The 27,392-nt window shown below is 39.3% G+C and overlaps 1 protein-coding gene across 1 annotated transcript in view; it reads right to left on the reverse strand.

Moving 5' to 3' along the window:
* Window positions 1-1,562: 1,562 nt before the first annotated feature.
* Window positions 1,563-27,392, reverse strand: part of ccdc24 (coiled-coil domain containing 24) — a 28,444-nt gene continuing 2,614 nt past the window's right edge. The window contains exons 3-9 of the mRNA XM_022677888.2: window positions 26,180-26,337; window positions 16,076-16,219; window positions 15,695-15,796; window positions 13,276-13,330; window positions 6,389-6,452; window positions 3,754-3,859; window positions 1,563-2,496 (exon numbers count right to left, since the gene is read on the reverse strand). Coding sequence (XP_022533609.2) covers window positions 1,941-2,496; window positions 3,754-3,859; window positions 6,389-6,452; window positions 13,276-13,330; window positions 15,695-15,796; window positions 16,076-16,219; window positions 26,180-26,337 — 1,185 coding nt within the window. The 3' untranslated portion in view covers window positions 1,563-1,940. The remainder of the gene's footprint in view (window positions 2,497-3,753; window positions 3,860-6,388; window positions 6,453-13,275; window positions 13,331-15,694; window positions 15,797-16,075; window positions 16,220-26,179; window positions 26,338-27,392) is intronic.

Consider the following 27,392-nt stretch of genomic DNA (forward strand, 5'->3'; position numbering starts at 1 on the left):
GTTTAAAACTACTGAATATGACATCACTGATGTCACAAAATATCACACTATAAATCTCTACGTGGTGGCCAAATTGTTAGATTTTTTTTTCCTACCCTTAACATACCATTCAGTTTTCATTATGTTTGGACAATTTTAAGCCTGTTGAAATATGATTGGCTGATGGTGTCCAGAAATTGCTTTGACTCAAGAGTTGCATATTTTAAAATAATTTTAAGAGGTCTTATGTTTCTTTATCGATGTTATTTATCAAAATGTAAATTAGCCAATCAGTGTAATTTATGTTGTCCACAGATATGCACATAAATTACATCTGCCTACCAAGTTTGGTATCTCTATACTTTATACTTTAAGGTCTAGTTTTTCCAGAGGAATTCCAGAGGTTTATATGTGATCATTCATTGGAATTCATTCTCTGTGAATCCCATTTGACTCTCTGATGTGTTCCCATCAGGCTACTGAGAGGAACAGTTCTACCGACTACCGGACCCGTCCTAACTTTAACTAGAACTCAGACTTTAGAACACTTTAGAGCCAGTGGGTTAGAGCTATAGGCTGCTCCTGGACCAGTATTGAAGCACACTTGTGTAAACCACAGGTCATTTCCAATATAGAAAATGTTAAAAGAAACAAATCTAGTCATATAAATGAGAAAATGACCAATGTGTGTAAACTCTCTGCATCTACAGAACTGTCCATATTATGAACACCCTGTACAGCAGTATTTTTATCACAGCCTTGAGGTCTCCACCCTACATTTACACAGTCTGGTGTGTTGATTGAAAGTTTTAAATTCTTCCTCTATAGACATACAGCCTACACAAGGCACATCTGACAATTAATTTTAAACTCCAAGTGCCTGTCCTGGAGCCAATCCTAATTCTCAACCCACCAGCCTTCCTGAAATGAATTAGGGGGGCCTTCACTCCCAATTTTAGGGCTCTGGACCTTCTGACATTTCTCTTTGCATGAATGTGCATTGCAGCAGTATGAATTACATTGCCGATCCCTGTATCTACTGTAACTGTAGATTAATCCTAATATATATATATATAAACAGAAATAAAGTCTGATTTTGGCACATGCAAAACTCCACCCATGTAGGTGGTGATGACAGAATGTAGTAAAATTAGTGCACACAGTCATTAAACTGCCTTCAGGTGGACATTGAGGTGGACAGTGACAAATAGCCTGCTGAGAAATTATTGAAATTAGTTTGCTACTTTCACTACCTTATAACCAACTTGACACTAAGCGCAAATTAGATTGTACACAGACTTGCCAATAGTCATGGTTAAAGTTCCATGTCCTGTGCTTCATGACTTTTGCCATGTCCCAGTGCAGTGCTGGGTCAGACATCACTGACCTACAGAATATGTGTGAGGGCTTTCCTTCATTAAACGTTGAGATGGTTTGGATTTTCTGACCAAATACAGTTATTCAAGGTAGGCAATCACCTACGGCTATTTCCCTTGATGTGTCATGCAGTAGTATTACACTGGTGATTCCTGTATCTACTGTAACTGTAGATTAACCCTTATTTATAAATAAAATGAATCCAATAAAATTATAATTGTATTTATTACCATTATTACAGTTATGAAGGCCATTGACCAATTCAAGCAAGCTTCAAGGTCCACGATGCTCATCTGTATTAGGTGAATTTAGTGTCCCCAGTCCAAGACTTCTGAACATTTGTCCTTGTTTTACATCGTTAGCAGAGACGCTTGGTCCACACAGTTAAAAGTATGAGATCTGTCAGGAACTTTTAGGGGTTCTTCAATGTAAAACTGTGGAGGAATCTTAAAGTGGTTTCAGGTGCTCTTGAAGGTCTTGGTTCCTTAAATCACCTTAAGGGGTTCCTTCACAGTTTTAAATTAAGAATTTCCAAAAGTTCCTCAGTATACCTTAACCTTTAACTGTGCAGCAGTGTCCAGTTCTCAGGAGCTTGAGGCTTGAGGAAGAGCCATCTGTCTGTTTGCCCGCTGCCCCCTGCTGGCTACTTTCTGCACTGCAGGGGGAGCAGGAATAAGGGCCACGGTCCCGGCTGTCTTTGCCCGCAGGCCCAGCTGTTGGGAGTGAATGAAGGTGCCAGCCTCAGAGGACCAACATAGCTGCCTGCAGTCTGGGCCTGCAGACGGGGTCAATCTGGAGGCTTGGAGTGCTTCCTCTCTGGGCTCCCTGCTGCAGCTGTACGTCCTCCGCACAGCCGTGGATGTAGCAGCGGTGCTTAGTGGCAGTGGGTGATCCACTGTGGTGGAGGCTGTGGAAGCCTGGTGGGTCAGACTGTTGCAGGAGGGCTCTGGGTTGAGTTTATGAGTCTGACCTCCAGCTGGGGACGAGTGCAGAGGCTGCATGAGCTTAAGGGGTGTTCTGTGCCAGGGCTGGATTGTATGAGCGGGTCTGCTGATGTCAGGAGGAGAAGGGTTTGGGTAAAGATGATTTATGCCGGGTGGCACCAGTGAGGTTGAGTGAGTTGTAGGCAAGTCTTTTAACCTGAATTAAAACAAACAAACAAATAGTAGGTCAGCATTAGCTTCCATATATGTATATATAACTACAGGGTTTGGACAATGAAACTGAAACACCTGGTTTTACACCACAATGATTTATTGTCCTGAAGGACAGTTCTAGTGGAAACAGGAGAGTTGAGGTGCACATTGAATTCTGCCGTGATTTGATCAGCCGTGGTTTTATGTTTTTTGGATACAATCCGGGTTAGCACCCGAACATCCCTTTCAGACAGCTTCCTCTTACAGCATCCACAGTTAATCCTGTTGGATGTGGTTGGTTCTTCTTGGTAGCTCTTGATACATCACAAAGACTTGCTCCAGCAAGACGTGCACCAACAATTTTTCCTCTTTTGAACTCTGGTATGTCACTCATAATATTGTGAGCATTGCAATATTTTGAGTAACACTGTGCTCTTACCCTGCTAACTGAACCTTCACACTCTGCTCTTAATGGTGCGATAATGTGCAATTAATGAAGATTGGCCACCAGGCTGCTCCAATTTAGCCATGAAACCTCCCACACTAAAATGACAGGTGTTTCAGTTTCATTGTCCAACACCTGTATGTACTGTAGTGAACAGCAATGGCTGTATGATATGGATAATAAGCACATTGGTGTGAGCTACCTTACTCTACAATACTCTACCTTGCTCTATCCCACTCTTACTCACTCTGCTTCACTCCCTCTAATTTGCAGAGAAAGTTAATTGAAATTGAACTAAGACATTCCCAAAATGCATTAATCAGTAATAAATGGGTTCAGATCAGTGTATCGTATTGTATAGTTTTTTTTAATAGCCTTTTTGCATCATTGACTTCTGTGAAAATAATATCTGGTGTAAATTCCTGTAGATTTTTTTATATCACATTATTTGTTGTAGAATAAAATATTATATTTAATATGTTATTATTTTGGTATTATTTTTTATTTTGTTTTATGGAATATGAATAAATTATTGTTCACCAAAAAAGAGTAAAAGACAAAAGACACCCTCATTCTGTTAGGTATGTGCATAATTTGTTGAAAGAAGTCAAACAGGAAAACGGTTTGCTCTGACTTACACTAAATTACACATTAGAATAATAACAAAGATTCAGAATAAAGCGTTATAATGGAGTAATTGAGTGATGGGAGGCTGAAGAAGCTGATTAATGTTAAATCGATGGCTGTCTGTTTTCTGGCGTCTCCTAAGACAGTTTAGAACAGAGAAAATCTGAGAACAAAGGCATGTGGTCAAACCTGCTGGATGCGGGACAGCAGCGGGGCTTCGGCTTATCTGAGGCTTCACTCATCAAACTCTGGTCGTTCAGGTCTCTCTGGATGATGCGCCGCTCCTCTTTAAGCTCTGAAAAGGAAAACAGGCATCTTCCGTCAGCCTCACAACGACTGCAAGACCCTGTCAACCACAGCAGTTCAAAAAAAGCTATTAAAAACAGGGAATTCTGCTTTATTACTCTGCCGGTGGAAGATTGCCTGTACAGATTGGCCCGGCTGCTTGGCAGGCTCGTGAATTGGCAGCGGTTAAACAGCAAGTGGCAGCTGGCAGGATGGCAGCAGCGTGTTTAGTGCTGCCTCTGCACTGAAGAGGCTGCCAGGGCTCAGAGAAACCAGATTGAAAATGTCAGGTTTAAAAGACGCACAGAGAAGAATGTGCATCTTTTTACTGAGAAAGGACAGTCTGATAACAGCCTGAGGAATCTGACACCTCCCTTAGAATTTAGACCAAAGAACCAGAACCCAATCCCCCAGTTCTGTGCTGAATAAGCTGTTTATACAGGGTGAACTGTGCAGCTGTGCTACAGGCCACTGTTAGATTTCAGGCTGCTTAACAATAGAGCCATAAATTCAGCTCTGAGCCACTAGGTGGTGGTGAAACCCAGTTCAGCAGCTCGTCCAGCAGCACATCTGGATCAGGTTAAGAGTTTTAATAAGCTGGCACTAATGGATACGGCTGGTGTGAGGTTTATAGGTGGAAAAATAGAGGACACAGTGAGGCCGTTTAGCCAAGAAGCCAAGTATAATGAAGTCACTCCCTCATCTACAGTCATTAAACTCACTCCACTGAGCTGAACTCAGCTAAATTTAAAGTTAAAGTGGGAGAATACAGCAGAAAACTAGACAAGATAAATCGTATTCACATATTAATATCATCAATCTGGGCAGTAAACACACACATTCAGAATGATTTTTTTTTTCATGGACGATATATAAAAAAAAAAAGAAACTAAAAAAAAATACATTACATTACATTTGGCAGATGCTTTTGTCCAAAGCGACTTACAATAGTGCAGTACAAAAATAATAGAAGGTAAAAACATATTCTTAAAGGGCCTAAAGGAGGTCAAAGGAGGGAAATAAGGAGGGAAATAATAGGATAGAGGAGTAGAGAAGGGGAAGAAGGAAATGAGGTTAGAAGTAGTTAGTGTGTTAGAGGTGTTAGGAGAGTAAGTGCTCTTTGAAGAGCTCTGTCTTCAGGAGTTCATTAAAGAAGGTGAGAGATTCTCCTGATCTGGTAGTGGAAGGTAGTTAGTTAGAGGTGTTAGGAGAGTAAGTGCTCTTTGAAGAGCTCTGTCTTCAGGAGTTTATTAAAGATAGTGAGAGATTCTCCTGATCTGGTAGTGGAAGGTAGTTTGTTCCACCATTGGGGAACTCTGTATGAGAACAGTCTGGATTGCTTTGTGTGAGTGTTTGTTTGGTAAAGCGAGGCGACGTTCATTAGAGGAGCGCAGCGGCCGGGAGGAAGCGTAAGCCTTCAGGAGCGAGTGCAGGTAGGAAGGAGCTGTTCTGTCATCACCTTGTAGGCGATTGTAAGATCTTTAAATTTGATACGAGCAGCACCTGGTAGCCAATGGAACTCAACGAGCAAAATTAGGTACCATGACTTAAGGAAAAAGGTTTCTTGGGCCATCTGAGACTGCATGCATCCATTTACCATAGACTAGTACAATTGAATCAAATCACATTTTCTTGTATAGCACTTTTTACAACTAATGTTGTCAAAAAGCAGCTTTACAAGACAAAAAACACTGAACATATAATACAGAACTCCCAGTGAGTGCAAGGAAAAACTCCCTCAGAGCTGGAGAAAGAAAAAAACCTTGGAAGGAACCAAGGCTCACATATAAGGGGGAATCATCCCACCACTGGTCAGACAGATTTCAAATGTAGGTTAAAAAGTCATAATGCATTCACACAGGTCTAATATATTCAGATGTATAGCAACACAGCAGTTAGAGTTCATGTACATTTGGATGAAAAAAAAAATATATTAATTTACTTATCTGTTCGAATTAAGAAATGTGATAGAAATAGAAATGTAATCTATTTAAATGCTCCACCTGGGTTTACCACCCAGAAACATTAAAGAAGATACCTGAGATACAGCGCTGTTATGAGTAAACACTGGACTGTGATCTGTGGTCTGTGTTCTAATTCTCTTTGGGTCAAAGACAATTTTCTGTGTTTTTGCCCTTCTCGTAAGCAAACACACACACTAACATATCCTTAAGGGCCCAATAGTAGTTTACTGAGGCTCTAAGAACTGAGCCACCACTGCTCTACAAAGTAGGCTCTATGTAGATTAAGATTTTCTAGTTTAAAGACTAAGAAACCCCTGTTGCTTTGGGGTGGATAATTCAGTGTGGGTTGTTGGAATGTTTTATTTTATCACATCTTCACTCATCTACAATGAGCAGCATTTAGGAAAAAATACTCTATGATGAAGCTAACTAACCTAAATCACCTCATAATTTAGCAGCAGTGTAGAACATAATATCATACAAGCTCATACAAGCTAGAGTTCACTCAGCCTGACTGTTGTACTTATCATTTCTGCACATCTGCATTTGGATCTTTCCCATAATTCGAAACCAACCTGTTAGAGTGGGCTCCACCAACTCAGGTTCCCTCTGCTTCTGATATTCCAGCTTCACACTCTCCTGACACACAAACATTTAATTAGATAGACATTTCATTAATGTTAAAGTTATTAACATTGTTTTAGTAGTAGTAGTCCCAAGGCCGTTTAGTATCTGTCAGATAGAACATTAGAAATGTGCAGAACTTCCTTGGCCTACCAGTCTCTTTGCAAATCACAGGCTCATCCATGCCCTCTTTCATGTTAATGATTATCCACAATGTTGATTTTTGGTCATTCCAAGGTTTGCTCAATGTATCTAATGGTTTTAGTCTGGTTGTTCTGCCTCATAATAGCATAATAGCTTAGCATAATCTGTCTTTTTTAAATGGCACAGGTCTGTTACTCTCATGTTTAACCATGGAAACTACAGATTCCAAAGATCTTGGAAGCCTTGACCAACCAACTGAACATTCTAGGTATCTTATAACTGCATAGTCACATTTGAGACCTTTGCCTTATGTGTTTACTATTATTTGCATGTATTCCATTGATTCATTACTGCAGGATTAGTGTACGACTAAAGTTGAGTGCAGTGCTGATAAAACTCAAAAGAAAGCTACGCAACTATGAGACACAAAAACACAAACAAAACCAACCCAAGAAAAGACATTTAAACCTTGGGGTTACCAACTCTCTGGAAGGTGAGTATGTGTATTATTTGTATTTGTCAAGTCAAGTCTAATAGTTTTATTGTCAATACTGCATATGTTATAACAAATACAGAAAATAAGATTATGAATATATAAGAGAATGAAAGACACTAAATATACAACACAATAAGGTAATAGATATAGACATACGTGAGACAAGAAAAACAATACAATAGTGCAATATAGGAGTAAGAGTGTATCAGTTAGGTATGAGAGTGGATTAAAAAGGGGATAACAGTACCAGACAGAATAAAAAGAACCAGAATAAACATTAGTGCAAATATAGAGGTATAGAAGCTTAAGGCTAGTAAAGTGAATGAGTGCATACAGTTTTTTTATTTGCATTAGCTGAATTTGCAAGACAGCCCCATCCATCAGGCTGTGAGGATGCTTAACTCTCTTCCTGTTCTACCCCCCATCCCAATCCTGCCCCCAGCACACACTCACTCAGCATCCTGCCCCCCCCCCCCCCCCCCATCCCAATCCTGCCCCCAGCACACACTCACTCAGCATCCTGACCCCCCACCCCCCACCAATACAGTACTGAAACTCTGCACTACAATACACAAAGTACTGGTCCCTTCCAAACGCACTTGCACTACACACCCAATACCAGCACTACTGCTATACTTGCACTGTCAATACGCACTTTAACTCCCCAAAAAATCCTTTACGCACTCATTCACTTTACCAGCCTTAAGCTATAGACCATATTTGCACTACTGTTATATACTATTTATACTGTCATTCTCATCTCAATCACCATCAATATTGCACTATTGTCTTTCGTCTTACTTATGTTTATTGTGTCTTGTTGTTTTGTACATATAGTGTCTCCCACTCTTTTAGATTATATATCTTCTATCTTTTTACTTATATTTATATATCTATTTCTCCCCCACACTACTGCACCTTGTTCTGTCTCATGTATGTCTATTTGTGTCCCTGCTGTATTGTACACATTGTGTCTCCCATTCTTTCTTTTATTATTATCTATTATCTGTACTGCTGTAAAATTGGGAAGGAGAGTAACGTAATTTCAATTCTCTGTATGTCCTGTACATATGCAGTACTGACAATAAAACTACTTGACTTAACTTGGAATTAAATAAACTGTATAAAAAGTTTAATTCCAACAAAGTGAAACTGAAATGTATACAAATACCACATTACAATCACATTAAAGTTTGAAATATGTACTTTCATCACATCTCATCACATTTCTGGATTAATTTAACATTTCAAACCGTAGAGCAGAGGGAGGAGCATAATAAAAAAAGTGTGTTTGTCGTAAATGCTAAGGAGAGTGCTGTATATACTGCTTACACAGTTTCCCAAAAGATTCATTGTTCATTGTTCACCTGCTTGTGACCATTATCATACAGTACAGCAGTGAATATAGTAGGTAACCCTTATGCAAATCACCCCCCCCCAACCCGCACTCAGCACCACCCCCCCGACCTCCCATCAAGCGACATATAGTTAAACATTACAATACATATTCTCTGTCTTGACTGAGTTATATGAACTTAATACACATCAAAAGCCCACAAATACAACTACAAACTACCAAAATATACAATAGACCCAACCATAGACTGTGTATAGCTAGACAGAGGATTGTCTCTCAAAAATGAAGCCACCACAGGTCGGGCGCCCCCTGCTGTTCGGTTGCAGAAAGCTGTGTAACTCCACATCCCCATAGGTTTCAATGGCAAAACAGACAACTTTCAATCACGTTTTTTTTTCTAATATACTGTAATTCTACCTCCATTATTTAAATACAACAGCTAGTATAACCTCTGCTTATATTGTTAAATTTTATATTCACACACAGTTCGTTTTTTAAAACGTTATTCAGCTCTATTCAAAAAAGGTGTGGTTATTGTAAAAGGGCTGGTTATGGGCGGGACCAAAAACAGACCGTCAGCTCTGCTCCGCCCCGCTCTGCAGTCTGTGACAGCGAGGCAGCCCTCAGGGGCGGGGTTATTTAAATGAGTAGGCTGCTCTCCACAGTCTTGCTCCCTCCTCTGGTCTCTACTGCGCAGACTCGGGTATCAAGATCGCCAACATGGAGGAAGATTTTGGCTTCATTTTCATTGAATGAATGAAAACGGCGAAACGGCGTCCATCTTTTTTTACAGTCTCTGGACCCAACAATAAATGCTTAATTTTCCTACAAGTACAACCGTTCAACAAATATCACTCATTTGTATGACAACAGTACGCCAAGCAGCCAAAACATTAAGACTGACGCTGTCAGTCATATAAGAGTCCTGTAGCAACTGAAAAACACAGACTAATGCTTTGAATTAGTTGCTGTTTTTTTTTCATTTTAGTTAATTTAATTTAATAATAATAATAATAATAATAATATATATTTCCTGATTTAAATGTTATGTAATTATTTACATGCGTTTATTGTCACCCCTTCCCTGAACGGTTAGAAGGGACTCACTGCAGACCACTGCAGTACAGTAAGGTAGGGGTTCACTCTGGTAATGAGCTCTGCAGCTTATGCTACAAACCACTAAACGACTGATCAGCACACATTAAGCAGGACTCCTGCTCCAGCACCCCACCCATCTAACAGAGAATATGTGTGTGTGTGTGTGTGTGAGGACAGTGTTGGGGGCAGGCTTGTGGTGTGTGGGGAGCGGTGGTAACCACAGCAGTCTGAAGAAACATAATCCACATGCCGAGACCACCGAGCCCACCACCCTCAAACAGCCCTGAAACCCCAGAACACCCTGAAACCTGGTGGGGGAGAGGGGTATAGAGGAAAACTGCCACAACTCTCTCTCTCTCTCTCTCTCTCTCTCTCTCTTTCTCTGTAGATAATGTCAGTTGGGGAAAGTTTCAGTCAGGAACAGTAGAAGTGATGTAAGGAAAATTTATTTATTCACAGCCTATAAACAGGTGGGATTCACAGGGCTATGATTTCAAGATTTGTAATCCTCAATAACAACGGTTTCATATTACTGTAATTCTGCTATATAATATATATTACGGGACAATTTTCTATGTTACTTCATAAAATAATCCTAAACAATCAAATACCATGAATTATTGATTTATTGGTGTTGCTGGGTTACCCTATTATTTGATTAGCACCACTTTGTGGAGTAATGAAGCAACAATTTTAGTAGACAAATTAAGGGGCGACTCTTAGGGAGTTAAGAGCCTCAATGTTTCAGTAAAATTATTAATATTAGATCATCGCAAGCCAGAACAATACAGAATATTACAATACTAATATTTTTCAGGAATAAGCAAAGAAATTAGCACTAGGGATTAGCACTTTTATTTTAATTAAATAAATCAAGTAGTTTAATAAATCAAAAATATATTTTGTCTTACTTAAATACCTTTACAAAATACAAAACTTTACAAAAAATGTAACCTTACTATCTCAGAAGACACATTCACAAAGCAAAACAAATGCAATTCTATATATACATTTTTATGTTATTCTAATCATTGATTAATCTAAGCAGTGCTACTGAAGCTGCATGTGAGTGAAATTTGCACAGGGAAAGGCAGGTAGACTTTAGATAAACAAGCAGGTGCTAAAACTAACACTACCCTTCTCGAGCTGCCATCATTGGAGAAGGGGGATGGAATAGGTTCTGCTGGACATATTGCATTATATATTTATATATAAATACATAGTATCCTGCTGCTATTAAGGAATAAATAATAAAGTTGATAAAGATAACAGTGGGTCTTTGTACAACTATGAAACTATATGTAAGATCCTTCCCAACCGTTCAGTAACAGTGAGGAGAGTATTAACAGGCTGCTATGTAATGAATGTAGACAGTGCCAACACTAAGTGGACACTATATATATATATATATATATATATATATATATATATATATATATATATACATACATAAGGGGTTAGATGGTTTTTACATGTGCTTGGCAGTGAGAGGTTTCCACAGCTGGATCTATATTCAGAGCACAACCAGAACACAGAGAGAGAGAGTTCCAGTACTATGAGTCAAGCTAACTAGTACATATAAGTACAAACTCATATGCATACTAGGATTTAGGAATCTAACACATCTGGATCATGACCAATCCAGGTATATTTTAACAGATCAGATATCAGCTATTTAAATCCCAGTCCAGGTTCTAGACTTTATTTTGACCACAATGTTCTGAACACCATCTAGTGTCCTCAAGGCTGCATTAACACACAGTATTGTTCAGCCCGCAGCAATGAGGAGAGTTTTCAGAAGGTTTAAAGAAAGAGTTTAGTTAGAGCCTGAGGTGTGGAACTATTTTACAGTGGAACATTGATGTTGAAAACATTTACTGATATCTGAATCTACAGAGATGCTTAAATGTTTCTGAACCCTTTAGATCTTTCTATTGTTCTGCATAAATATGATCTAAAACATTATCAGTCCTAAAAGTAGATAAAGAGAACCCAGTTAAACAAATAATACAAATGTATTTATTTATTGAGGAAAATAATCCAATATTATATTTGTGAGAGATTTTAGTGTCTGGTGTGATTTCCCCCCTTTGCAGCAAAAACTGCAACTGAATGTTTCTGGTAACTGTTGATCAGTCCTGCACACCGGCATGGAGGAATTATAGCCCATTCTTTCATACAGAACAGCTTCAATTCTGGAATGTTTGTGGGTTTCCTCCCTTTAACTGCTTGCTTTAGGTTCTTCCACAACATTTATATTGTACTAAATTAAGGTCAGGACTTTGACTTGGCCATTTCAAAACATGAACTTTAATCTTCTTTAACCAACCTTTGGTTGAATACCTTGTGTGCTTAGGGTCGTTGTCTTGATGTATGAACATTCATCGTTCCATTTACAAAGGCAAGCCATCCTGGCCCAGATGCAGCAAAATAGGCCCAAACCATGATACTACCACCGCCATGTTTTACAGATGGGATGGGGTTTTTATGCTGGAATGCAGAAGTGCAGAAACACTGTCTCCATACATAAATTTTCATTTAAAACAAAAAGTTCTGTTTTGGTCTTGTCCATTCACAAAACATTATTTTAATATGGCTTGTCCATGTGATCTTTAGCAAACTGCAGAGCAGCAGCAATTTATTTTTGGAGAGCAGTAGCTTTCCCCTTGTAACCCTGCCATGCACACCATTGCTGTTCAGTGTTTTCCTGATAATGGACACATTAACATTAACATTAACCAATGAGATAGAGACCTTCAGTTGCTTTAAAGTTACCCTGGGGTCCTTTGAGACCTCACCGACTATAACACGTCTTGCTCCTGAATTGCTTCTTGTTGGTCAACCACTTCTGGGAAGGGTAACAATGGTCTTGAATTTCCTTTTTTTAAACGCAATCTGTCTGACTGTGGAATCCAAACAATTTAAAGATTTTTTTGCAACCTTTTCCAGCCTGATGAGCATCATCAACACTTTTTCATTCTTTAAAGAAAACAGGGAACCCACTCACAACTGAGTGTGATCCCACTAATTAAATAAAAACCTGGTGGGTCAAGTAAGGAGGCGCTTCCATTCCTAAAGTAAGTGGGTTATATGTATGTTAAGCAATCTATAAGAAAGAAACTGCTATGTATGTTTAACCCTTGTGTGGTGTTCGGGTCTGTGGGACTAAAAAATATTTTTTTCTAACTCAAACTCATTGGCATTGGCTCATTTTTTGTGAAAAACATATATCAAAACACATTTTCGATTAACACACACTGTACACCCCCCCCCCCCCCACACACACACATTTATATTACATACAGTATGTTTGGCCAAGGGCTAATAAACATTGCTTCATTTGTAAATTTGAAACTAAACAAATTTTCTACTCATATCTTGAGTTTAATTCATTTTCTTTTACATTTTATAAAAAAAACTAATAAAAAAAAGAGTAGCACTTTTTGAAAGAAATATTAACCATGTAAGCTGTTTATATTGCTCGCAATTTAGGTGAAGCGAGCATGTGTAAAGCATTTTAATGTAAAATTGCTTAATTTTGCTGAATTAAATACAAGTAACAAAGTAAACCAGTAACAAAAATATGAACACCACACAAGGGTTAATGTGAGGCAGTAGTTGAGACTGGCAGGCATACTAGACATATTAAATAATTAGATCTGCTCATACTCATCCATTCTGTACGTTAAATAGCACAGTCCTAATAGCACAGTTACTATTAAAGCATTATAGAGATATCTTACCTGGAGGAACTGTACATCCTCTTTCAAAGCCTCACATTCGTCAGTAAAAATTGATCTGTCAATCAATAACAAATAAAACATTTACAAGTTGTCCCATCATACAACTAATTGCGAAAACTTGTTAAATTATAGACTTAAATTAAATAATCACATGACGAAAACACAATTACATATTGTAATTTTAAAGTACATTGTTACAACAATTAACAAACGTGGGTGCCTAAATTCTTTAAAAAAATTTTTTATGTAGTTTCAGTTTAAAATAGAGTATTAAAATCTTAACTGTAGGTACTGTGAAGAAAGCAGTGATGTTTAGAAGAGGATTGCTGGATTAAGAGCAGCCACAAATAATATACTGTATGTAGGTATGCTACAGGAAATTCCACAGTCCAACAATAATATTCAAGTAGATATATTATACAGCAGATAAAACAGTATAAAACAGTGCTGAAGAAATACTACAGATGTATTTTAGTAGTATTATAGTTTAAAAGGAGGATTATATGAGCTGGATGAACAAAGAAGAAGCTCAGTACTGGAGTGTTTGTTTAATTATAAATCTTCTTCTTCATACTGCAGACAGACTGAAGAGTGTGTGGTCTGTGTGAGCAGACAGTCTGAGTGCCAGGTGGAGGTGGAGGTGGTGGGAGAGGGGTTTGGCAGGATATACTGTATCTCACACATTCCAGGACATACACCTCATCAGATCATCAGCAAAACACAGAGCAAGAGGATGAAACAGTGTCTCATATGAGTTGTATGACTGTTTGATAATATGCACATATGTTATTGCTTTAATAACACATAAAATGATCAGGATGTGTGATTAGATATTAAGGAAACAAGCTATTTGTCTTTAAATGATCTATTACAGGTCGAAAATCTCTTTATTTACCCCTGCCCATTCCCCAGTCCTATTTTCACCCCCCAGGTTGCCAGGTATGGAACACAATAGCAGTCAATCACAGTGTGCTGCACTATTCACTGTGCATGGTTATATTAGCCTTATTTAATGTTCACCTGGTACACACATGACACTGTGGATGGAAGAATCTTACCCATGTTATACCTGGAACACTTGAGAAATAAAATGTTCCATGCATCTGTACCCACTATCAGACCTTACTCCAACTCCCACTCACAAACAACACCTTACAAGTTATACAGGTGTGGGTTGTTCTTAGCTTTTCCCTGAGTTAACACTTAATGTTTTACATACAATTTACATGCTGGTGTCCCAATGACATTTGGAATGTCAGTATACACTTCAATAAACAGAGAGGAACAGTAAGGAACAGTGAGGGACAGTGAGGGTCTGAAGCTGTGCTTAAGGGTCCAACCTCGGCAGCTTATTAGACATGAGTATTGAACCCACAGGCCATGATCAATAACATAGTGTTCTTACCACTGTGCTACCTCATCAAAAATCATATGTTATACATATGCATATACAGTCATATGAAAAAGTTTAGGCCCCCCTATTAATCTTAATCATTTTTAGTTCTAAATATTTGGGTGTTTGCAACAGCCATTTCAGTTTGATATATCTAATAACTGATGGACACAGTAATATTTCAGGATTGAAATAAGGTTTATTTATACAAAATTGGTTTGGTAACCTCATTGAGCTTTGAACTTCATAGCCAGGTGTGTCCAATCATGAGAAAAGGTATTTAAGGTGGCCAATAGCAAGTTATTTGCTATTTTATATACCTCCTATTTGAATCTCCTCTGAAGAGTGGTATCATGGGCTCATCAAAACAACTCTCAAATGATCTAAAAACAAAGATTGTTCAACATAGTTGTTCAGGGGAAGGAGACAAAAAGTTGTCTCAGAGATTTAACCTGTCAGTTTCCACTGTGAGAAACATAGTAAGGAAATGGAAGACCACAGGGACAGTTCTTGTTAAAGCCAGAAGTGGCAGGCCAAGAAAAATATCAGAAAGGCAAAGAAGAATAATGGTGAGAACAGTCAAGGACAATCCCCAGACCACCTCCAAAGAGCTGCAGCATCATCTTGCTGCAGATGGTGTCACTGTGCATCGGTCAACAATACAGCGCACTTTGCACAAGGAGAAGCTGTATGGGAGAGTGATGTGAAAGAAGCCATTTCTGCAAGCACGCCACAAACAGAGTCGCCTGAGGTATGCTTTTTTCTGTTAGTACAATAAACCTCATTTTAATCCTGAAATATTACTGTGTCCATCAGTTATTAGATATATCAAACTGAAATGGCTGTTGCAAACACCCAAACATTTAGAACTTAAAATGATTAAGATTAATAGGGGTGCCTAAACTTTTTCATATGACTGAATGTTTGCAAATATTGTGAACAACAAAAGTACAAGAACAAAATCACTGCAAACCACTTCCAACCTGCTGAGTGTTTAAGATCAGGATGTAGGATCAGGGCACTTACTTGAGATTTGACACAACCTCGTCTATGTGGGTGACGTTTAATTTTTCCCTCAAAGCTTCAATATCATCTTCACTAGAGCGTGAGGAGAGACGTGAGCTTGATCTGAGAATAAAATCAGAAAGAAAAGGTCAGTCCACTGGTTGCATGACCTCATTAACATAATTAACATAATGTTGGGCAATCAAAGGAACTGGCAAAGGTGGAACTCATCACTGAAGATGACCTTCTGCCCTTCTAGTTTTGTCTTGTCTGAAAGGCATCGCCAGACCTATCCACTATTGATTTTGACACGCTGTCAACACAGGTGCTATCATATCAATAGATAATAATGGTTGACTGACAGACAGACAGACAGACGGGCAGAGATCCTGGAATACAGACCTGCTGTCACAGCGGCTGAGACTGGGTTCAGGGCTGCTGGATGGCGCTGCAGTCTCACACTGGCTGTCTGGGCTTCCTGTTCTGCCAGCAAGTGCATAACTCACCACCCTGTGATTATACCGGGACACGACTTCATCTCCATCCCTGCAGCACACAGATAAGAAGAGCTCATCAGTGAAGCAGCACAGCAGACAGTACAGAACAACAGATTCAAGAGAAACATTCAAGCTTTTAGACTTATGGCCTGCTTATCTCAAGACAACCCTAAAAATGACTGATACAAGCTGAGAACAGAATAATAAGTACATACATATTAAGCAGCAAAGCATAAGTCATTTGGGGCTTAACATAAAGATAGTGTTGAATGGTGTGAGCTAACAGTGCTGTACATTAGTTTATCTTTATCTTAAATTTTATCTTATCTGTCCATGTCCAGGGGACATGCTATATATAGCTATATTGCAACAGGCTATACAGTTTCTAATGACATTGACTAAAGTAGATAAATAGATAAACAAAATATATTATGGCACAACTAGCTCATCACATTTATATTACTGTTATGTGCTAATATACTGTATATACCTACTACACATAGTTGTAAGACGGGAGCAGATGGAAGTTGGACATAAAAGCGGGTGAGACAAACAGCTTTATTAAATAACAAATAAACAAAAACACATAAGGAGTAAATGAGGAAATATATATATACATAAACAAACAGGGAAAATAAGGTAATAAGGTAATATACGTGATAAACAGGTAACTAGAAAAAAACGAGAGTATAAATACAAAGAACCAAGGAACGTATTTGTTTAATTTAAGCTTTCTGATACTAATGCAGGATGTGGAACCTAAAAAAATATTATGCATGGTAAATATTATATATTTATTTATAATGATATATATATATATATATATATATATATATATATATATATATATATATATATATATATATATATATATTTAGGAAAGAACGTACAGATATTCAAAAACATTTCAGAGAGAAGGAGGACAGTCCTCCAATTCTACAAACTGTGTAATAATACATATTTATACATAGTTTACAGTAAGTTTACATGTTGAATTGGAGGACAGTCCTACTTTTCTCTGAACTGTTTCTGAATATCTGTACATTCTTTTCCTAGAATGAAAGAGAGAGAGAGAGAGAGAGAGAGAGAGAGAGAGAGAGAGAGAGAGGGAGACGTGTGGGGTGATTGGAGAATTGGCTGGAGATGAAAGACTGCTTCTACTGGCCAGCTCCAGCTGTGCTACAGTAATGCCTCTGGCTGGCCGGCTGGTGAGCAGAACATGAATGAGTGTGAGTAAAGATCAGAGCAGGTCCGGCTGGGTTTGAGTGTGTGTGTGAAGAAACACAATACCTTATCATTTAAAGGATTTAACCACAGAACCACCACAAACTGAGAGTGTGTGTTTAGTCTACACTGCACCACATGACCTGAACCTGGAGTTACAACACAGGAAAACATTTAACAGATAAAGTTCAGTCTCTGTGTTCCTAAACTTACTCACAGCACAGTTACAACCTACCACGCATTTTGATGCAGCATGGATGATTATTTGTTTTAGATGTAGCGTTTTGCTACATTAAATTGTCAAGTACAACACGCTTTTGATCATCTCATATTCCCATTAAAACATTAGCTGGATATTTCCTGTCCCTGTATATATCACATTAAATCACATCTACACAACTCTAAATCCAAAAAGGTTGTGTAAGATGTACAGAAAAATGCAAATCTCACAAAATAAGACCCACATTTAGAGCACAGATTTCATATCAGATGTTGAATGTGAGACATTTTACTACATTATAAAAAAAACATGAACTCATTTAAAACTTAAAATACCAGTATCTGAGCCATATCTACCACTGCGTTGCATCCCCTCTCTCTCTTTATACAGTACAACAGGGTTTTTTTTTTACTTTCAGCTCTCTCTGAAAGTTTTTTGAGGACCCACAAACCTCAGCTTGACCTCCACCATTCCTATTAACTTCCTTCTTTAAATTACATTAGGAACTTAGGAAATGCCTATGGAAATCTGAGCAGGAGTAGCCTGTCTTTCATATGTTGTTAAACACCAAGACTTTTCACCTATCTAAACTGTTTTATTTTTATAAAGGGTTCATAAATGGTTTACAATTAGTTTGTTAATGGTTACTAATTAGGTTGTAAATGCCTTAAAAATCATTAATAATCAGTTATAAAACATACATAGAAAGGGTAATAATATAGATTAATATATGCTTTTGGGTTTTTGGCAAACAACAGGTCATTGTTGCCCTTTCTACATATGTGTTATAACTGATCATTAATGATTTTTAAGGCACTTACAACCTTATTAGTAACCATTAATAAACTAATTGTAAACCATTTATAAACCCTTTATAAAGGTAGTCTTATTTTAAAGTGGTACCAAAATAACATTTTTCTTATTTTGTCTAATTACAGTTCCAGTCGCTGGTTTGTTTCAAAAAGAAAAAGTGTAATAAGAACACATTCTTTCACAGAAAGAAGCCAAAAGCATGACAGCCTGCTCTGCAGCTCTCAATCTGATACCAGCAGGACCTAAGCCACGTTTCAGGGAGTTGAGTTAGGGGGGGATTGGACAAGAACAGAGGCCACATTGTGGCGTTTAGCACAGATCAGAAAGCAGCACACAGCTGCTCTGTTAGTGAAGGCAGTCCTAATGCCTTTGGAGAAAGATGGTACTGAAGTGCCACAGCATCAAAGGAAGCACTTTTAGCTTTAGCAGGACTCTAAATAAGGACCTTTTCAGACCCCTCTTCCTACAGGTCGCCTCCATGTGAAATACGCTGTGTACACAAACTTCCTGCACTTATTGTTATCACACTTCTCCTGCACAGATTTAGGGGAACTCAGATTTAGGGCCCAGTTCCGAGGAGCCTTATGCTGGGGTCCTCCAGCTCAATGGGCATTCAGCACCAGGGGACGTTGCAGAAAAAGGGACAGGTGCAGCTCCGTCGCTCTCACCCGTAACAAATCACAAGCAACAAAGAGGGGAGGCGGACCACACAAGAGGGGTGGGAAGCTGGGGAACGGGAAGGGAGAGAAAGGCAGGGAGAACAGGCCTGCCAGGCAGCTCTATAAATCAGGCCTCCTTCTTTTCTGCAGACCAGGCCGGCCCCTGCTAGAAGCTAGAGTCAGTTTCCGAGTCTGGCTGGTGGGGAGTGCTGGGAAAGCTCCCCTGAGATGGGGGCAGACCGGTGGGCAGGGATCCACATTCCTTTTGGAAGTGGGTTAAGAAACAGTAGCGTATTTTTGTGTCCCAATGTTTGCTTGGTTAGATTTAAATAGTTTTGTACTGGAGCCAAATAGTATTTTACTGCAATATGATATGATTCACATGCTAAAAACTACTTACTTAAACATAATAAAACACAATAATGAGTACGAACTTTTGTCGAATAGCCCACCTCCATTTGGAACAGAACGCAAAAAGTGGAACAGATTGCAAAATTAATTCAGTTTAAATGAATAAACACAATATTATAAAAATATGTTTAGCAACAGCTGGAATTAATTTCGACATAATTAATTTAACAAATTCTTTGCATGGTCAACACACCCCAAATCCATTTCACACCGGAGTTCTCCTTTAAGCCAACTAAATGCTTAATTCACTAAATGCTTAATATCACATGCTTGCCTCCAATAGTTATGTAATCTCACACAGACTTGTTTATGTGGCTTCCCACATTGTAGACTATAACAATAAAATTTACTGTAACCCCCATATAGCCTACTTACACAGTCAATTCACAACATTATGACCACCTCCTTGTTTCTACACTCATTGTTCAACTTATTATAAAGGACTTTTACTTTATTATTCTTCATCAGGAGATCACTGGTTGAATCTCTCACTATCTTTAATAAACTCCTGAAGACAGAGCTCTTCAAAGAGCACTTACTCTCCTAACACCTCTAACTAACTACCTTCCACTACCAGATCAGGAGAATCTCTCACTATCTTTAATAAACTCCTGAAGACAGAGCTCTTCAAAGAGCACTTACTCTCCTAACACCTCTAACTAACTACCTTCTACTACCAGATCAGGAGAATCTCTCACTATCTTTAAGAAACTCCTGAAGACAGAGCTCTTCAAAGAGCACTTACTCTCCTAACACCTCTAACACACTAACTACTTCTAACCTCATTTCCTTCTTCCCCTCTTTCACTGCTCTATCCTATTATTGCCTTTGACCTCCTTTAGTCCCTATCTGAAGATGTTTTTAACTTCTATTACTTTTGTACTTCACTATTGTAAGTCGCTTTGGACAAAAGCATCTGCCAAATGTAATGTAATGTAATGTAATGTAATGGTTCGAAACCCCACCATGCAGCTTGCCATCGGCTGCTGGACTCCCTTGCTCTCTCCTAGGTGAGATAGATGTGGCGCTGGTTACCCGGCAATGCTACATCAGTAGCCGTTCGAAAAGAGGCAGTGATTGACTTCACATGTGTTGGAGGAAGCATGTGCTAGTAGGCCTGTTACAATAACTACTTTATCGACTTATCGTTCAATGAATGGACAAGACATCTATCATTTTAGTAATTGTGACATATTCCTTTGTGTATGCACTTACATATTATGTGACTGTGGGCGTGGCTGCAACTTTATTAGGAAAATGCCCTCTATCAACACTCAAAACTAACTTAAAGAAACATAGTAACGGCCCAGTGCAGCTCTAGTTGCTTAACTTTAGTGTCTCTCAACATCAGCGCATCTCTTAAGTGAAGGCTGAAGCAGGATCTTTATGCAGGTTCAACATGTGCCAGCTGGGACAGACCAGGGCTGCACGTCATGCGTGGGGCAGGCACACGGTTCCCTTGCCTCCACACTTTGCAATGTGTATGTACTGTTTATATAGCGCATAGTATAGAACCTACTATAACCTACTTTGGTTCAAGCTGGAACTTTTCAGGTTCCAAAATTAGGTGCGTGAACAGGAATGGAAAGTTTATTTGTTACAATATCATGTTATTATTTTATTAGTGCCAAGTTAGTGGTCTAAAATGCCTACAAGATCGTTTATCGCAATCACCAGTAACTTGAGTAAATGGATCCAAAGTGTAATAAGTGCTGCTGAATGCTTTACATAATTTACTGGAATTATATACAGCAATGTGTAATGTATACTATATTCAGGGGTGGGGGTTGAAGTGTGAGGAAACACTGTTTCTGCTCCTATTCTTTTAATGACACAATCAAAGAATGAGAGAGAAAGAGAATGAGAGAAAGAAAAAGAGAGCTATAAACAAAACCACAACCAGAAGAAACAACCAGCTCCACTCAGTGGGGCGATCATGTGCTGGGCATCTGCTCGTGGCACGCAGGCCGATTTATTTCAGCAGCACAAGAAAGAAATGGAAAATAACTCTTTACAGCTCTTTGTGAGTTTAAATCGCCAGTCTGATTCATGCTGCTGCCGTTCGCAGTGCACCTGCTCTCCACAATGAGGTGCAACTGCTCCAGCGCAGCCCTGGCCTGTTTACGCAAAGATTTAATGAACACTTTAAGGGACAGTTTTCCGGACACAGATTACGCTGTGGGTGGACAACTCCTCAATCTATAATCAGACTGTATCCTCGTCTGGGAATCTGCGGCCTCCCTTTCATCTGAACGTCACGCTGGGTCACATCTACAAGCACAGCGAAGTTTCAGCGAGTTACACGACATCTGTGCGTAAAGCACTTTATACAACAAATAAAGCTCTGTTCAAAAGGAAGAACTTTAGCAGACACAGCATTCTTTCCAGCATCGTTCCATCACTTAGAGACCACCACTCCTCCTGTCTCACTGGTACCTGTAAATAACTCCTTAAGAAAGAGTCATCCGGACACATTGTTACAATGACAAGTGGGAACCCCCCGAAAAAAGCCTACAAACAGCCATTTTACAACAAAAGACCCTTTGCAACTGAGATAACTAGGCAACAAATTGGAACGTGATCATAAAACGCTACAAATTAAAAGGCAAACAATGTAATAGCTAAACAAACTGCAGACAATGTGACAGAAAGGCCTTTGGAGCTCTGACTGCATTTGACAGAGTGGAGTCCTGAACTCTGACCCCCACCCTGGTGACCTTTTTCCAGGTCAGCACATTTATCAGCATGGTAATTTGTGAGGAAAGTTAGTTTAAAGGCATGTAGGCCATGGGATGAGCTGAGAAATGGAGCTGGGGTGAATAACTTCTCAATTAAACATCTACATCAGGGGTGTCCAAACTTTTTTTGTTGGGGGCCACAGACATGGGCAACAGACTCTGTAATAAAACAAATAATGAAATATACCAGATTAAATAATAAATTTTCCTGATTACATTCAGCGCACCCCCTCCGCTTCTCTTTGGCTGTTTTTATGCACTACAACTGCGCACTCTCTCTGCTTTTAGACTCTTTGGCCCGTTTTTATGCACTACAACTGCGCACTCTCTCCGCTTTTAGACTCTTTGGCCCGTTCTTCTGCACTACAACTGCGCACTCTCTCCGCTTTTAGACTCTTTGGCCCGTTTTTCTGCGCTACAACTGTGCACTCTCTCCGCTTTTAGACTCTTTGGCCCGATTTTTTGCGCTACAACTGAGCACTCTCTCTGCTTTTAGATTCTTTGCCCCGTTTTTCTGTGCTACAACTGTGTACTTTCTCCGCTTTTAGACTCTTTGGCCCGATTTTCTGCGCTACAACTGAACACTCTCTCCGCTTTTAGATTCTTTGCCCCGTTTTTCTGTGCTACAACTGTGTACTTTCTCCGCTTTTAGACTCTTTGGCACGATTTTCTGCGCTACAACTGAACACTCTCTCCGCTTTTAGATTCTTTGCCCCGTTTTTCTGCGCTACAACTGTGCACTTTCTCCGCTTTTAGACTCTTTGGCCTGTTTTTCTGCACTACAACTGCACACACTCTCCGCTTTTAGACTCTTTGGCCCGTTTTCTGCGCTACAACTGCGCACCCTCTCCGCTTTTAGACTCTTTGGTCCATTTTTCTGAGCTACAACTGTGCACACTCTCCGCTTTTAGACTCTTTGGCCAATTTTTCTGCACTACAGCTGCGCACACTCTCCGCTTTTAGACTCTTTGGCCCGTTTCTGACACCTAGCATTTAAACTTTGAATCTCACATTATAAAATCCTGCTTAACAGCGGGCCAACTTTCATTCTATTTCTAAAATACCTTGTGGGCCGCTCGAAAAAAGGAAACAGGCTGCAAATGGCCTGCGGGCCGTAGTTTGGACACCCCTGATCTACAGGATTGATACTTCAAGATCTATGAATCTAAAGCCTCAAATATCATTATATATTCAGCTCACTTTCAGGCATATTGCAAGTACCTGCTGTTTCCTTTCCATGCATTGCATTGTTTGGTGTCCTTCCTGCTACATTCAATATATCTAAACGCAAATACAAGCATATATAGCGAGGCAGCTCATTATGTTACATTTGAAAAAAACATATCCTCCTTCCCAAACTCACAGGGTAAAATATGCACTATACTTCATGACACTGAAAAGAATTTACCACACCATAAATGGATCTACAAGGTATTATTATAAAGCATGGGGACTCTTTAAAACATCTAGATGATACAGAGCACAATGATGTTACAGATTCCAATTTGTTATAATTAAAGTGACTTGTTTTAAATGTGTCCTCGTCTATGACTCCTGCCCCTACTTCTTATTGTTTATACTGTGGCGTGAGGAGGCGAGGGGAGCCATGGGTCCGCCCCACGCCGGGACGCATGGCCCTACCTGTCCCAGCTGGTCTGCATCCAGACTGATTAAGCAGCCAGCTGAGACAGGATTAAAAACACGGCTTCAGCCCTCACTCAGGGAGAGACTTCACTGGTGAGCAGAGGGCTGAGAAAAAACGGACCTGAAAAAAGGACTAAAAGTCGAAAGTTAAGCAACTGGAGCCCTATTGGGCCGGCGTTATGTTGTTTTGAGTTATTTTGGGTGTGGTCGAGGGCCTTAAAAGTAAGTAAGTTCATTTACTCCCTGTGTCTGTGTTCTTCTGAGCTTCCTGACTGCTGGGTCACAGTGGCCACGCCCCTAACCCCAGGGGCCAGTCACAATTAGTATGTAGAACTGTGTGTTTTTTTTTTCTTTTTTAGTCCTAATGTATTTTATTTTCATTTATCTTGTCTGTGTAAGCATGTGTATATGTATTTTGGTTGCATACCTTAAACCAATAAATAAATCAATAATTAAAGCCTCAAATATCAAACAACATGATATAAAAAGCAGAGGCTAATTTATGCACCCTAAAACCATAGCAACTCCCCAAAAATAAAACTTGCATCAAAACTAAAAAAAATCAAAGCAGTGTTTTTGTAAAATTTCATTCTGTGAGGATGCACTGAATATTTGGCAATTAAAATTATGCATCCGAAAATGAAAATGGCGTTTGTACAAATAAGTGAAAAGACAGAAAAATCTATAGTAATCTATGATTCAATTATTTTAAACCACACTGCATTAATGCTTTTTATAATACTAAGATTTGTTTAAGCAGTGGCAGCAAACTCACACTTGACCCCCTCCACACTACACCATAAAAATGTGAAAGACTTAACACACAAAGACGTCACAGATCCCATCTGCCCTGAATAAAACTCCGCCAGGTTTAAGATTATAAACGCCCAGACCAGAGTTTCTTATGCACTGGACGTAAACAATCAGCAAATGCAGAAAACTATTGCAATGCTAGTTGTGATGCTTTTTTTGCCCATAAAAGCCAAGAAAAAGAAAGGGGTATGGATGAAAGCATGGCTGAAAAGACAAACAAAAAAATGACTTTTAGAAACGAAGGTCAGTCAATCCAAAAAATGTCAAGAACTTTGAAACAAGCATCAAGTGTAGTCGCAAAAACATATAAAACATCATGATGAAACTCATCAGGTTCTCATCAGGACCGCACCAGGAAAGGATGAGCAAGAGTTTCCTCTGTTGCACAGGAAAAGATAATCAGATTATCTAAAAAGAGTATTTGGGTTTTTTTTTAACACTTTTGAGTTACTACATGATTCCTAATGTGTTCCTCCATAGTCTGGATGATGATTCAAATTATTTAAATAAAAAAATAAAAACCTAAATGAGAAGGTGTGTTTAAACTTTTGAGTCGCACTGTATGTAGCTAAATGTATATAAACACTATTCACTTAAAAAATCACTGGTTTTAAAAACCATGTTTAAAGTTAACACAATTGGCGCCGAGTAGTCCAGCGGTCTAAAGTGCTGTCACTATGAGCAGGAGGTCGCAGGTTCGAACTCCCAATCATGCAGCTTTACCATCAAGCTACCGGCGGTAGCAAAATTGGCCCTGCTCCCTCCGGGTGGGTAGATGGCACTCTCTCCCCACATCACTCCTACGGTGATGTCTGCAAAACCGGGCATCTGTGAGCTGATGTATCAGAGCCGAGCCGCTGCGCTTTCCTCAGAGTGCACTGTGATGCTGCTCTGCAATGCTGCATCAGCAGCAGTTCGAAAAGAAGCGGTGGCTGGCTTCACATGTATCAGAGGAAGCATGTGTTAGTCTTCACCCTCCTAATGTGTTGGGGCATCACTAGTGATAGGGGAGTCCTAGTGAGTGGGTTGGGTAATTGGCCGTGTAAATTAGGGAGAAAATGGGAAAAATTAGAAAAAATTATATAAAAAAAAAAAATTAAATCCACCCTATATACTGTACAAACACCTGTATAGCCATTCGGCTCTGCTCTCACGGGTCGACAGCATTTGTCATGATGTCAAAGTTATGTTTCCCACCAGAAATTCAGCTCCGCCCCCTCACACTACAGGCTATTGAGCACTAAATAATAAACATGTTTCATTTTTACATTTCATTATATCGATGCAGAGTAACTGCTCTGGGAGAAGATGGGATAAGTAAAGCTTGTATTATAGACTACACCTGTCATGTTCTCTTTCCCGTGCCTGTCTGTTGTACTAGCCATGTGCTTTCTTGCACGTGGCTCTGTGTTTTCTCTGTCTCCTCCCGTGTAATGTGTACTGTGTACTGTGATTCAGGAATAACACAGAAACTCCAGTCTCCTCACCTTCCCAGTCTGGCGGCTCTCTCCCGCAGGTTCAGCAGCAGCAGCTGGAGCTCCGCCCGCAGCAGCTCCTTCACAGCAGGGGGATCGGCTAAAGGAGTCCGGGGAGTCCGGGGTGTGCCACCCTGCACATTTCTCCAAATCTGCTCCAACATCTGAACCTGCAGGGATATGAAAAAGGACAGCAGAAGCCTGTGTTACTGAAGAGAATAAAATACTCCTAAATAATTAAATACAGGGAATTATGGATTGATCAGCGTCAGTTTCACAGAATTGAATAACCAATATTATTCACCACATGTTCACCCTATTTATTTGATTAGCGCCACCTTGTGGAGTAATGAAGCAAAGAAGAGAGTCTATGTTTCAATAAATTATTTATATTTGACGCTGCATATTGATAATGTATAACAAACGAAAACGAAGCATTTTATCGCACTGCTGTTTTTAGAAAAGATAGAGTATACAATCACAAAAATAAAAACATTTGAACTACATTTTCCTAGATATACATAACAGAGAATACAATAATCCAACATATGCAACAATCTGTACATAAATGACATTACACTCCAATGCGTGGGAAGGTCTGACAGTAATTCAAAATATTCGATAAAGGTTTTCCAATAAGAATAAAATTTGTCTGTTGATTCGCACAAAGTAAACCTAATTTTCCAACTTTAGAAACATCATGTCTGTGAGCCAGAAGCCAAAAGAATTATATTGTAATAATATTCTACGCCTGGCTATAAGAGAACCAAAACCATAATCTGAGATTGCTTAGAAGTTAGATGCAAACTGGGCTCCGCAGTGAATGGTGAATCTGACTCAGTTCTGATACATCAATTCACAGATGCCTCATGCTAAGCGACCTCACCCTTTGGAGTGATGAGAGTAGAGAACAACACAAGCTCTCTCAGGGCACCGGTAGCCAATGGTAAGCTACATGAACAGGATTCAAACCGGCGATCTCCTGATCAGGCGCTTAGCCTGCCTGACCACTTAGAGCCCAAAAGTAGCTGTTCTACGACATCACTCAAATAATTTTGTATCACCTTTATTTAGCCATATTTTTATTGATTACACAGACATGCCAAATGCCGCATGGAAGTTAAAGAGTGATGTACTGCAGTCTGTCTGTCCACTGTGGGTGGTCTTCTATAGCGTATTCCCAGTACACACTTCTCATTGCGGATCAATTAATGGTATTTGTTTA

Source organism: Astyanax mexicanus, chromosome 8, assembly GCF_023375975.1.
Source record: "Astyanax mexicanus isolate ESR-SI-001 chromosome 8, AstMex3_surface, whole genome shotgun sequence".
Classification (NCBI taxonomy): Eukaryota; Metazoa; Chordata; class Actinopteri; order Characiformes; family Acestrorhamphidae; genus Astyanax; species Astyanax mexicanus.